Genomic DNA, 15,500 nt, shown 5'->3' on the forward strand with positions numbered 1-15,500 from the left:
TACACTCCGACCTATTGTCACACTACAGGTACACCCCGCCCCTTTATCACAGTACAGATAAACCCCCACCTATTGTCACAGGAGTGTTACACCCCCACCTATTGTCACAGTACTGGTATACTCCGACCTTTTGTCACAGTACAGGTACACCCCGACCTATTGTCACTGCACTGTTACACTCCGACCTATTGTCACAGTACTGGTACACCCCGCCCCTTGATCACAGTACAGATACACCCCGACCTTTTGTCACAGTACTGGTACACCCCGACCTATTGTCACAGTACAGATACACCCCTACCTATTGTCACAGTACTGGTACACCCCGACCTATTGTCACAGTACTGTTACACCCCGACCTATTGTCACAGTACAGGTACACCCCGCCCCTTTATCACAGTACAGATACACCCTGACCTATTGTCACAGTACTGGTACACCCCCACCTATTGTCACAGCACTGTTACACCCCGACCTATTGTCACAGTACAGGTACACCCCGCCCCTTTATCACAGTACAGATACACCCCGACCTATTGTCACAGTACTGGTACACCCCGACCTATTGTCACAGCACTGTTACACTCCGACCTATTGTCACAGTACTGGTACACTCCGACCTATTGTCACATTACAGGTACACCCCGCCCCTTTATCACAGTACTGGTACACCCCGACCTATTGTCACAGTACAGATACACCCCGACCTATTGTCACAGCACTGTTACACCCCGACCTATTGTCACAGTGCAGGTACACCCCGACCTTTTATCATAGTACAGGTACACCCCGCCCTATTATCACAGCACTGGTACACCCCGACCTATTGTCACACTACTGTTACACCCCGACCTATTGTCACAGTACAGGTACACCCTGCCCCTTTATCACAGTACAGATACACCCCGAAGTATTGTCACAGTACTGGTTCACTCCGACCTATTGTCACTCTACAGGTACACCCCGCCCCTTTATCACAGTACTGGTACACCCCGACGTATTGTCACAGTACTGGTATACTCCGACCTATTGTCACAGTACAGGTACACCCCGACCTATTGTCACAGTACAGGTAAACTCCGCCCCTTTATCACAGTACAGATACACCCCGACCTATTGTCACAGTATAGATACACTCCGACGTATTGTCACAGCACTGTTACACTCCGACCTGTTGTCACAGCACTGTTACACAACAGACTTAACACGGTTGTAGTGCTACGATCGCTTTGTGGAACGGGGCCCTGGGCCCACTTGAACAAAGCGGTCTTAGCGCTAAGAGCAGCGTTAGCCTATGTTAAAGTATGGGAGTTACGATAATCTTAGCGCTAAGATCGCTTTGCGCAAGTGGGCCCAGGTCCAGCTGACAGCTGCTGACACGCTAACGCCTGAACAGGAATCACATCTTCTGTTTGTTTGTTTGTGGCGTCGATCTACGCAACATGCAAGCAAGACATCAAGCCTAACCACCCGATCCCGTTAGTCGCCTCTTACAGCAAGTATGGGTTGACTCACAACTGTCGGTCGAAAGACAAAAGAGTATTTTTGTCCCATGTTCATGTTGGCTTCCTTCAATAGACACAGAGAGGGACATGTGTTTTCCTGTACGGCCATGCGGAACTTACTTCCTCGTCGCTCTGTCCCACAGCTTTTCTCTGTATAGGCTGGTGTGTACACTATCAGTTTCAATGTAGTGTCTATATGTCTATACACGAGGGAGTAGGTGAGATTACATTATCAGCTGTTAGTGAGGACAGTATGTAGTCATGGAGACTATTCCCTGATTCCACCCAGGACGATGATTGACACAACACAGGTCGCTGTCTGCAGCACGGACTGATATTCTGCTCGGTAATTAACAATGGACACATTCCAAGTTTTCTCCGTGGCTGTGATTTTACTTCAGACATATCAGTGTGTGGTTTCACAAGGTAGGTACCATGCTGCTTAGTTAGAACTACATGTGCTGAAAGAGTGAGACTTATATATATATCCTCTTCAGACAAGACCTGTTTACATAGACGACAATCCCAGACCACAAAGATCTTTGGCTTATTTGCGTCAAGAAGCTATTGCCACTCTTCCTTGGCTGGCCTGTAGTCCGGATCTTAATCCGATTGAGCATCTCTGGGACATTCTTGGCCCGAAAATCAGATATGTGATCCCCCTGTTTTAACTCCCGCTTGACTTGAAGCCGCACTTCATGAAGAATAGATCCGTTTGCCTCAGCGACTTGTAATAAGTATGAGGCGTAGGGTTGATACTGTGGTCAATGTCCGTGGATCATACACATGTTACGGGAGTTCCTGTCTTGCAATAGACTCTGCACTCCCTAGGGTGTCTATGTGACACCTGATAAAGTCTGCTGATATCATGACAGTTACAAGACAAAAACAGTTTTTCAATGTTTTCTGATCCTTCAATTTCTGGTCTTTGGAAAAATTCCTTTCTACTCATAAGATTATTCACTATATTCTTACAACTAACAAGGTAATTTCATTCACAAATTGTAACTGTGCAAACTTTTTTAGTTTCTTGTCTTCCTTCCACACTTTGTTAAAACAGCACGTGGACTCTACAGGCAAAAATTTAATTTATGGAATGATGCACATGTCTGGAAAACCATGTACCAGAATTGACATGACATGTATATATAAATACTGTACCTGCTTAGATGAATAATTTCATCTCGCTCGTACATAAGTCCTGTATATCATATCGTTCATATATCAGTCCTTTATATCACATCTTTCATACATTAGTCCTGTGTATCATGTCGTTCATACTTTTGTCCTGTTTATCATAGTGTTCATATATTAGTCCTTTATATCGTTCGTCATGTACATTAGTCCCTTACATCATCTCGCTCATACGTTAGTCCTGTGCATCATATGGTACATATATTAGTTCTGTATTTCATATCGTCTTTACACTAGTCATGTATATCTAAGCGTCGTTACACTAGTCATGTATATCGTATCGTCCTTACAAAAGTCATGTATATCATATCGCCCATACACTAGTCATATATATCATATCATCCTTACACTAGTCATGTATATCATATCATCCATACACTGGTCACGTATATTATATCAGCCATACACTAGTCATGTATATATCATCCATACACTGGTCACGTATCTTATATCGGCCATACACTAGTCATGTATATCATATCGTCGATACACTAGTCATGTATATCATATCATCCATACACTAGTCACGTATATTATATCGGCCATACACTAGTCATGTATCTCATATCATCCATACACTAATCACGTATATTATATCGGCCATACACTAGTCATGTATATCATATCATCCATACACTAGTCACGTATATTATATCGACCATACACTAGTCATGTATATCATATCATCCATACACTGGTCACGTATATTATATCGGCCATACACTAGTCATGTATATCATATCATCCATACACTAGTCATGTATATCTTATCGTGCTTACACTAGTCATGTAGATCTCATCGTCCTTACACTGGTCATGTATATCATATCATCCATACACTGGTCACGTATATTATATCGGCCATACACTAGTCATGTATATCATATCGGCCTTACACTGGTCATGTATATCATATCGGCCTTACACTGGTCATGTATATCATATCATCCATACGCTGGTCATGTATATCGTATAGCCAATACACTAACCATGTATACCTAAGTGTTGATACACTAGTCATGTATATCATATCGTCCTTATACTAGTCATGTTTATCATATCGTCCATGCACTAGTCATGTATATCGTATAGCCAATACACTAGCCATGTATACCTAAGCGTTGATACACTAGTCATGTATATCATATCGTCCTTATACTAGTCATGTTTATCATATCGTCTTTACACTAGTCATGTATATCGTATCGCCAATACACTAGTCATGTATATCAAAGTGTTGATACACAATTCATGTATATCAAAGCGTTTATACACTAGTCATGCATATCATATCGTCCTTATACTAGTCATGTTTATCATATCGTCTTTACACTAGTCATGTATATCGTATTGCCAATACATTCGTCATGTATATCAAAGCGTTGATACACAATTCATGTATATCAAAGCGTTGATACACTAGTCATGCATATCATATCGTCCTTAAAATAGTCATGTATATCATATCGTCCATACACAAGTCGGGGCGGTCGGGTCGCCTTGTGGTTTAAGCGTTCGCTCGTCACGCCGAAGACCCGGGTTCTACTCCCGACATGGATACAATGTGTGAAACCCATTTCTTGGGTCCCCCGCCGTAATATTGCTAGAATATTGCTAAAAGCGGCGTAAAACCATACTCACTCATTCATACACTAGGCATGTATATCATATCGTCCATACACTAGTCATGCATATCATATCGTCCATACACTAGTCATGCATATCAAAGCGTTGATACACTAGTCATGTGTATCATATCGTCCATACACTAGTCATGCATATCAAAGCGTTGATACACTAATGATGTATATCATCTCGCTCATACATTACTCCTGTATATACTATCGTTCAAACATTAGTCATTTATATCATATCATACATATATAAGTTATGTATTTCATGTCGTCCTTACACTAGCCATGTATATAATATCGTGAATATATTAGCCCTTTATATCGTATCGTCCTTACATTTGTCCTGTATATCATATTGTTCATACATTAGTCCTGTATATCATATTGTTCATACATTAGTCGTTTGATAGGCATTACTTACAAGATGACGGATGACAAAGAAGACACAATTTATGGATTTATAACATTTATAACATAACATGGCGTCACTCTGGCTCACCGATCACTTGATTGTCTGGTTTTCTCAAAGGCTGACGTCGCATGGTCGGAGTACTGCTGTGCTGCATCAAGCAATAAATACTTGTTTTTTTATGCAAATTGTACGTATAACGGGTGCTACTGGTAGGGCAGGACATGCTTACCCTCTTTGCGAACACCTGGTGTCATGACTAATTTTCAGTGATCCATTCATATAATTTCCACAGCTATTTCCCTTGATGCCAAGTCGAATCTGTTTCGGCAGAAAATCTAGGTTGGTTATTTTCTTGCATTGACAATTTATATTCTATGGCGACATTGAAGTTAACAGAATAGGATGATAATACATGTATTATCTGGCTTCAGCGAATGCAACAACATCCGTCACCACGCCCTCGGCAACGTCGACACAGACGTCAGCATCAGTCCAGACATCCACCCGGCGGCTCGCGGTTCAACCATTGTCTGTGGCCACATCTGCAGTCGGTACAACACTCACTCGAGTTACTAAAACAACAACAACTACAACCACGAATGCATCGCCAACAGGAACATCATTACCAAAAACAGGTACCTTTAATATTCCTTGAACATTTGACACAGTTCAATACAGGATAAACGTTACTTTCAATAATTTCTTGTATGTAAGAAAAAATACCGCTTTCAATTAAATATAGGTTTTCAACAGCATAGTACTTTCAGTAGATAGTACATAGAACTTGTCAGGATCGACTGATGTGGTATTTAAGGATGTACACAAATGACCTAACCAGTGTATGTTGATATCAAACATATCTTTTCAATTTGTATCAAAACGAAGAATATTCTACATCAAAAGGTACGAGGTTGAGGTTACGTATGCTCTAACGCTAAAGGAGGATGTAAATGCACTGAGTTGTCGATATAGATTTCGTTACATTTCGTTTTGACAGTTCTAAATTAACCTGGAACTATAAGCGTAGGTACAGTTGTTTGATCTGTTTGCTTTGTATGTGACCGTGAAGGCCTGGTAAAGTTGCCCTGTTTACCTGTGGGCAGTAACAGCGTAGGTACAGTTGTTTGATCTGTTTGCTTTGTATGTGACCGTGAAGGCCTGGTAAAGTTGCCCTGTTTACCTGTGGGCAGTAACAGCGTAGGTACAGTTGTTTAATCTGTTTGCTTTGTATGGCCCCGTGAAGCGCTGGTGAAGTTGCCCTGTTTACCTGTGGGCAGTAACAGCGTAGGTACAGTTGTTTAATCTGTTTGCTTTGTATGGCCCCGTGAAGCGCTGGTGAAGTTGCCCTGTTTAACTGTGGGCAGTAACAGCACAGCAGGCACAATGGCCATGTCTCAGGCTCATGAGTAACACATTTCCTCTTTCAACTAGAAACGTCCTCTCTGCCATCAAGAACATCTTCTGACACATATACACCCACACGTGGTGATTCACAGACGACAGCAGCAGCAACAACGGTCATGACAGCTTCAACTACAACAAGCACTATAACACAGGTCACATCTGCATCAACAGCTACCATATTACCCTCAGCTACTGCATCTAGATCTTCTTATACAACTACACCTACACCTACACCTACACCTACATCAACATCTACACCTACACCTACACCTACACCTACACCTACATCTACATCTACACCTACATCAACATCTATATCTACATCAACACCTATATCCACATCAACACTTACACCTACATCTACATCCACATCCACATCCACATCCACATCCACATCCACATCCACATCATCATCGACACCTACACCTACACCTACACCTACATCTACACCAACATCTACATCAATAACTACATCTACACCTACACCTACACCTACACCTACACCTACACCTACTCCTACATCTACACCAACATCTACATCCACAACTACATATACACCTAGACCTGCACCAACATCAACATCCACAATCACATCGACATCGACATCAACGCCTATTTCTGCATCTACATTTTACACGACAACTACCTCTACGTTTACAACTGCATCCCCATCTCCATCCACATCTACATATGCAGCAACAGCTATCTCTTCATCCCTTTCTACATCAACACCAACATCTACATCTTCTGCGCTGTCTACGCCTACATCTACACCTACATTCGGTCCTACATCTACATTTGATTCAACGACCTCTACGCACAATGAAGGTAGGTATCCCTTTATATAAACATACAAAGAATGTAATTCAAAGTTATCACAGATTCTGTCCTCACCGAAAAATATCCGAAGAGTATCGAAGATTACGGACCCAATGTAATGTGTGACTTCTTGAACAGCGTAACGTGTAAACATCGTTTAATGTGGTTTTGGTATTCTTGCAGATATGTCCAGACTTATCATACCGGCTGTATCAAGTGCAGTGGGCGGGGTTGTCATCCTGATTGTGGTCGTTGTATCCGTGATTTGCTACAGGTAAGGAATCTCCCCCTCCTATCGCGAATGGTAGTGACGAATTATATTGAACAATATTAAACTATCGTGGAAAATATAAGTTGATACACTGCTGGGAGTTCTGCGTCATACTATGTCTGCCTGTGCTGGGAGATCCGCGTCATACTACGTCAGCCTGTGCTGGGAGTACCGCGTCATACTATGTCAGCCTGTGCTGGGAGTTCCGTGTCATACTATGTCAGCCTGTGTTGGGAGATCCGTTTCATGCTATGTCAGGCCGTGTTGGGAGCCCCGTGTCATACTACGTCAGCCTGTGATGGCAGTTCCGTGTCATACTACGTCAGCCTGTGATGGCAGTTCCGTGTCATACTACGTCAGCCTGTGATGGCAGTTCCGTGTCATACTTCGTCAGCCCGTGCTGGGAGATCCGTGTCATACTACGTCAGCCTGTAATGGGAGTTCCGTGTCATACTTCGTCTGCCTGTGCTGGGAGATCCGTGTCTTACTTCGTCATACTGTGATGGCAGTTCCGTGTCATTCAACCTCAGCCCGTGCTGGGAGATCCGTGTCATACTATGTCAACCCGTGTTGGGAGTTCCGTCTCATACTACGTCAGCCTGTGCAGGGAGTTCCGTGTCATACTATGTTAGTCTGTGATGGCAGTTCCGTGTCATACTATGTCAGCCTGTGCTGGGAGATCCATGTCATACTACGTCAGCCTGTGCTGGGAGTTTCGCGTCATTCTACGTCAGCCAATACTTGGAGCTCCGCGTCATACTACGTCAGCCCATGCTGGGAGTTCAGCATCATACTATGTCAGCCCGTGCAGGGAGTTCCGTGTCATACTATGTCAGCCTGTGCTGGAAGATCCGTGTCATACTACGTCAGACTGTGATGGCAGTTCCGCGTCATTCTACGTCAGCCAATACTTGGAGCTCCGCGTCATACTACGTCAGCCCATGCTGGGAGTTCAGCATCATACTATGTCAGCCTGTGCAGGGAGTTCCGTGTCATACTATGTCAGCCTGTGCTGGGAGTTCCGTGTCATACTTCGTCAGCCTGTGCTGGGAGATCCGTGTCATACTATTTCAGCGCGTGCTGGGAGATCCTTGTCATACTATGTCAGCCTGTGCTGGAAGATCCGTGTCATACTACATCAGCCTGTGCTGGGAGATCCGTGTCATACTATGTCAGCCTGTGCTGGGAGATCTGTGTCATACTATTTCAGCGCGTGCTGGGAGATCCGTGTCATACTATGTCAGCCCGTGCTGGAAGATCCGTGTCATACTACATCAGCCTGTGCTGGGAGATCCGTGTCATACTATGTCAGCCTGTGCTGGGAGATCAGTGTCATACTACGTCAGCCTGTGCTGGGAGATCCGTGTCATACTATGTCAGCCTGTGCTGGGAGATCCGTGTCATACTATGTCAGCCTGTGCTGGGAGATCCGTGTTTTGCTTTCTGTACGATCAGTTTAAAGTGTGGATCGGGAGGTCGGGCTCAGACAATTGTGTCATTGTGTCATTGTTGTCAATACATCCCTTACACGAATCTAGGCATACAGTACATCTTCCAAAACAACCCTTACACGAATCTAGCCATACAGTACACCTTCCAATACAACCCTTACACGAATCTAGGCATACAGTACATCTTCCAATACAACCCTTACACGAATCTAGCCATACAGTACACCTTCCAATACAACCCTTACACGAATCTAGCAATACAGTACACCTTTCAATACAACCCTTACACGAATCTAGCCATACAGTATATCTTCCAATACAACCCTTACACGAATCTAGCCATACAGTACACCTTTCAATACAACCCTTACACGAATCTAGGCATACAGTACACCTTTCAATACAACCCTTACACGATCTAGGCATACAGTACACCTTTCAATACAACCCTTACACGAATCTAGGCACACAGTACACCTTTCAATACAACCCTTACACGAATCTAGGCCACCCACAATGCCACCACGTCAGTGAACTATTCCTGTGCCGCCATTGTTCTCCTGGCGTCTACACCCTGCAGGGGCACTACACACACGTCGTGTGTTTGATATTTACATGTAATCACCGGACGCGATGATCGAAACGAGACTCGCTGTGTACATGAACATGAATGATTTCAAATATCTATTTCAGAAGGAGATCAAAGGAGATGTTCCCTGCCGACGCAGATGATATCAGCTACCACAACTTCCGTGTCGGTCGTATGGAGCTACATTCGTTCAGGAAGGATGAAGCCGATTTGGACCTTGATTCCACTTTTATGAACGAGGACGTTGATACCAAACTCAAACTATCTACATTTGGTCGGGGTTGAATACCTTTTACTGAAACGGTGTCAAACATGATACAGACGGTGTGATGATTTCATTGACGTTGCTAGTGGAAGGGTGAGTGGGGTGTCGCATGCAGCCAGGTAACTGTCTATTAGGGAGTTGCCAAAACGAACACATGTAAAACACTGTCACTCTTAATACGACATGGATGTGTACAGATCCAATACAGGTTCCTCAAGAACATCCGTGATCACTACTACTTGCACACACATTCTACAATATTCATCCACACAGTTCCCATGTTACTGCGGCGTTCTACAATATTCATCCACACAGTACCAGTGTAACTGCGGCGTCCTACAATATTCCTCAACCCAGTCTCCATGTTACTGCAGCGTTCTACAATATTCCTCAACCCAGTCTCCATGTTACTGCGGCGTCCTACAATATTCCTGAACCCAGTCTCCATGTTACTGCGGCGTTGTACAATATTCCTGAACCCAGTCTCCATGTTACTGCGGCGTCCTACAATATTCCTGAACCCAGTCTCCATGTTACTGCGGCGTTGTACAATATTCCTCAACCCAGTCTCCATGTTACTGCAGCGTCCTACAATATTCCTCAACCCAGTCTCCATGTTACTGCGGCGTTGTACAATATTCCTGAACCCAGTCTCCATGTTACTGCGGCGTTGTACAATATTCCTGAACCCAGTCTCCATGTTACTGCGGCGTCCTACAATATTCCTGAACCCAGTCTCCATGTTGCTGCGTCGTTCTACAATATTCCTCAACCCAGTCTCCATGTTGCTGCGGAGTTCTACAATTTTCCTCAACCCAGTCTCCATGTTGCCGGTGTGCTGTGCGTGACGGGAGGACGTGTACAAGGGGTGATTTACAAAAGTCTCATTGTCAGGTGGTTTACTTCCTTGTTGCATCCATTCACTGTGGACTAAGTAGGAGCTAACAACAGGAGTATAGAGGCCTTTGTGAAAGACCCATTGACATATTTCACATATGGCGTTGTGTGTTTATCAGAGACAAGAATGTGAACATTATACTGAATTGAACTTTAACCCTTCGTAGATTGTTTATATTCAGCCTTGCATACACTGGTAACATATTCATGACACTGGCGTCTCAAACTTTGATAAATCATCACCATACGCCTAGGCTCTGACCACAAATGTCCCACTGCTTAGGGGTGGTTTTGTAAATATGCCTTAAATGCGCAAACTATAGTACATAAAAATGATGTCTTGTACCGCGAACTATAGTTTATATAAATAATGTCTTGTACTACGAACTAGCGTATGAATAAATAATGTCTTGTTCAACGATCTATAGAAAACAAAAATAATGTCTTGAACTGCGAACTATAGAATACACAAATAATGTCTTGAACCACGAACTATAGAATACACACAAAAACGTGTCGTGCCCGGAACTATAGTGTTTACAAATCTAGCACTTATTTTGTCTGTTGTGTCACGTGGTGTGTAATATTCATTGAAGAAATTATGTCTTAATTTACCAGCAGGAGCACTGAGTGGTCTGACGTTATCGTCCACTTCCAGAACCATACCAGTCATCTGCAGAATCCATTGCAGGATTCCGACTATATGATAAGCATATGTTTATGAATCACTATCAAATAGTCAGAATACCCTGTTCAGCGACAAGGTGAGCGCACCTTGTACACTGGGGGCACACGTCCCAAGCACATGCCAAGGTAAGGCATTTCTTCACCTGAACCAATACAAGTTAAAATTGGAAATTGCATCAGACTCTTTATTAGCTTTGAAAGTTGTAAGCCTGACCAAACCACTTTGGTCCTCTTTGAACGGGCAAGTCCACTTGTACCCCAGGAGTTGTGAAATGTAGACATCAAAGGCTGGAACTGCTAGAATATTGCTAGACATAAAGGGAAATGTTGGCCATTGGAAGGTTGAAGTTATCAATCATGTTTCTTTTGCGTGTAGCTCAGGTGGGTAAATCAGGACAAGGAAATTAGCTATTTGACCATTTTTAAACGATATCATATACATTTGCTTTCATTTTTAACAAATTGTCAGAACATTTGAAAATAGAGATGAAAATAAACTGTCGGGCATAAGAAAGTCTTCACCCTTGTTAGATGGCGGCTACACATGGAACATACAAGAAAAGGTTATACGATGGCGATATATTTGATACAGGTATCAAAAGATATCACATCCCTCATATCAATGAGCATCTCACAACAGGTGACGTGCACATGACGTCACAGTGAACATAGGGGTAGCACAGGACATACTGCTCACAGAACATAGGCGTAGCACAGGACACACTGCTCAGAGAACATAGGGGTAGCACAGGACACACTGCTCAGGGAACATAGGGGTAGCACAGGACACACTGCTCACACAACATAGGGGAAGCACAGGACACACTGCTCAAAGAACATAGGGGTAGCACAGGACATACTGCTCAGAGAACATAGGGGTAGCACAGGACACACTGCTCAGAGAACATGATGGTAGCACAGGACATACTGCTCACAGAACATAGGGGTAGCACAGGACACACAGCTCAGAGAACATAGGGTTAGCACAGGACACACAGGTCAGAGAACATAGGGGTAGCACAGGACACACTGCTCAGAGAACATAGGGGTAGCACAGGGCACACTGCTCAGAGAACATAGGGGTAGCACAGGACATACTGCTCACAGAACATAGGGGTAGCACAGGACACACTGCTCAGAGAACATGATGGTAGCACAGGACACACTGCTCAGAGAACATAGGGGAAGCACAGGACACACTGCTCAGAGAACATAGGGGTAGCACAGGACACACTGCTCAAAGAACATGATGGTAGCGCAGGACACACTGCTCAAAGAACATGATGGTAGCACAGGACACACTGCTCAGAGAACATAGGGGTAGCACAGGACACACTGCTCAGAGAACATAGGGGTAGCACAGGACATACTGCTCACAGAACATAGGGGAAGCACAGGACACACTGCTCAGAGAACATAGGGGTAGCACAGGACACACTGCTCAGAGAACATAGGGGAAGCACAGGACACACTGCTCAGAGAACATAGCGGTAGCACAGGACACACTGCTCAAAGAACATGATGGTAGCACAGGACACACTGCTCAGGGAACATAGGGGAAGCACAGGACACACTGCTCACAGAACATAGGGGTAGCACAGGACATACTGCTCACAGAACATAGGGGTAGCACAGGACACACTGCTCACAGAACTTAGGGGTAGCACAGGACATACTGCTCAGAGAACATAGGGGTAGCACAGGACACACAGCTCAGAGAACATAGCGGTAGCACAGGACACACTGCTCAAAGAACATGATGGTAGCACAGGACACACTGCTCAAAGAACATGATGGTAGCCCAGGACACACTGCTCAGAGAACATAGGGGAAGCACAGGACACACTGCTCAGAGAACATGATGGTAGCACAGGACACACTGCTCAGAGAAAATAGGGGTAGCACAGGACACACTGCTCACAGAACATGATGGTAGCACAGGACATACTGCTCAGAGAACATAGGGGTAGCACAGGACACACTGCTCAGAGAACATGATGGTAGCACAGGACATACTGCTCACAGAACATAGGGGTAGCACAGGACACACAGCTCAGAGAACATAGGGGTAGCACAGGACACACAGGTCAGAGAACATAGGGGTAGCACAGGACACACTGCTCAGAGAACATAGGGGTAGCACAGGGCACACTGCTCAGAGAACATAGGGGTAGCACAGGACATACTGCTCACAGAACATAGGGGTAGCACAGGACACACTGCTCAGAGAACATGATGGTAGCACAGGACACACTGCTCAGAGAACATAGGGGAAGCACAGGACACACTGCTCAGAGAACATAGGGGGAGCACAGGACACACTGCTTAAAGAACATGATGGTAGCACAGGACACACTGCTCAAAGAACATGATGGTAGCACAGGACACACTGCTCAGAGAACATAGGGGTAGCACAGGACACACTGCTCAGAGAACATAGGGGTAGCACAGGACATACTGCTCACAGAACATAGGGGAAGCACAGGACACACTGCTCAGAGAACATAGGGGTAGCACAGGACACACTGCTCAGAGAACATAGGGGAAGCACAGGACACACTGCTCACAGAACATAGGGGTAGCACAGGACACACTGCTCAGTGAAGCAGGTATTGTCAGTTTGAGTTGGTTGACAAATACCAGACATCCTCACTAACGAATATAACACCTACGAACACGCCCATCGTCGTCTTATCGATATTGTCAGCCGCCTGACGACGTCACTGAACATACGTTGTCACTCGTCCCTCAACTGTTGGCGGTTCTGTGGAGGATGAGGACACACCCTGATTTGACGATCCAGCTGATATCACAAGTGTTCATTTGGATGTAAGTCTGGTGATTGAGCTGGCGACGAACGGCGACGTTGGCATGCTGTAAGAGTGTTTTCTGTTGGTGGTGAAGGAATGGTAGCACCACTGTTTGAATAAAGTCATCCCTATAGATGTGGTCGGTGGTTGCAACATATTCCTCCCCAAACCATCACCCACCACAAACATATGGATGCTCTTCCTGAATGCAGCCTGGTGCCAATCCTTCCCCACTGCGACTATAAAACTGAGCACGATCAGCATTGTTGAACAAGCAGAATCTACTTTGGTCAGTAAAAAGCAATCTCTAACAGTCAAAGATACGGGATTTGTACTCACTTTGCCAGTGCCGTCGTCACATTTGATGTCCATGGGTATTTTCACAGAAACGGTGACGTTGTGCGCAGACAGGAAATCCTGGACGACCCTTGCAGTGTGCGGCCTATCACCACCACCCTCACCCCCATCCCACAATTATAAATTATACATCAAGGGTGATGACGGTTTATCATACTTATATATTCAATGATAACAGAGTGTAAAGTAATTAATGATAACATGCTCTCCTCACAAGTGAAGCTTTACAGAATTTTAGCAAGTTTCTACTATACAAGTAGCTGGATCATAATCATTCATTAAATTAATAAAACATTTTGATGTGCATTTCCTTAAAACATTCTTTGGTACAAAAAGGTTTCCGAAATTATTAAAACATGAGAATTTCATTATTACGAGGACATTTATCCTCTAACTCATTTAAATTACAATTCTGACAGATTCTTTTACTTTTTTCAACATTTTTCCATCTTCCAACATTTATGTAAATTTTTGCACCTCCAGTTGTTAAAAGAGCTAAGTATCTTCAATGCATTAAAAAGTTTGTGCAATGCACATATGGTTCAGCGTTTAATGAAAATTTGTATTTACTGTAACTATCGAATCTTGTACCTTCTCTTTATTTTGCTTGCCACTCTTGTAAAGAAATACCTCTTAATCTAAATGTAATCATACTTATTACATAATCAATATTACCAACTCCTTGAGAGAACCAGACTTCTCCAAGACCTGTCAAACACAAAGATTCTCTAACATTTGTTACCCAATTTCTCCTATCACATTCATCTAGGTGTTTTAACATATTATGCGACTTTTTTGTATTCTATCATCTGACATGTGTATTAATCTTAGCCAATATTTTATACATTGGCACTGCCCAAATGAATCAACATAAAACGGGTATCTACCACATTATCCCACAGCCATAACATTTGGAGTTTGTGACGGTAAACCAAGAAATCTAGATCTTTTACATGCATAATTCTGAATTTTTTCAAGTGGATCAAATGTATTGGTGCCCCAAATATCTGCCTATAAAATAGGCTTAATCTTTACATCAAATATTCTAAAGAATATGTCATAAGACATGCACCCAAGTTTATTTAGTGATCTTAAAATTTCATAAAGTGCTAATTTACCTTTTTTGGCAGGTGTATTTCACTGTTTTTATCATATTCATACTTGAGTAAAACACAACACCAAAATATTTATAGTGTTTTACTGTT

General features: G+C 43.5%; 1 protein-coding gene across 1 annotated transcript; it reads left to right on the forward strand.

Annotated features, from left to right (window-relative positions):
- Positions 1 to 1,483: 1,483 nt before the first annotated feature.
- On the forward strand, positions 1,484 to 9,772 carry LOC139474834 (mucin-2-like). Its single transcript, XM_071257982.1, has 5 exons — positions 1,484 to 1,931; positions 5,177 to 5,380; positions 6,177 to 6,977; positions 7,152 to 7,242; positions 9,384 to 9,772. Exons 1-5 carry the CDS (start codon positions 1,862 to 1,864, stop codon positions 9,562 to 9,564), a joined length of 1,347 nt encoding a protein of 448 aa, XP_071114083.1. The 5' UTR covers positions 1,484 to 1,861; the 3' UTR covers positions 9,565 to 9,772.
- Positions 9,773 to 15,500: the final 5,728 nt, after the last annotated feature.

The sequence above is a fragment of the Haliotis cracherodii genome, unplaced genomic scaffold (genome assembly GCF_022045235.1).
Source record: "Haliotis cracherodii isolate W230 unplaced genomic scaffold, xgHalCrac1.p SCAF_3, whole genome shotgun sequence".
NCBI classification, from domain to species: Eukaryota; Metazoa; Mollusca; class Gastropoda; order Lepetellida; family Haliotidae; genus Haliotis; species Haliotis cracherodii.

Coding starts and splice junctions, on each gene's coding strand:
- LOC139474834 (XM_071257982.1), top strand. CDS start 1,862: ATGGACACATTCCAAGTTTTCTCCGTGGCTGTGATTTTACTTCAGACA. Junction 1,932..5,176: donor TCAGTGTGTGGTTTCACAAG/GTAGGTACCATG, acceptor ATCTGGCTTCAG/CGAATGCAACAACATCCGTC. Junction 7,243..9,383: donor GTATCCGTGATTTGCTACAG/GTAAGGAATCTC, acceptor TATCTATTTCAG/AAGGAGATCAAAGGAGATGT.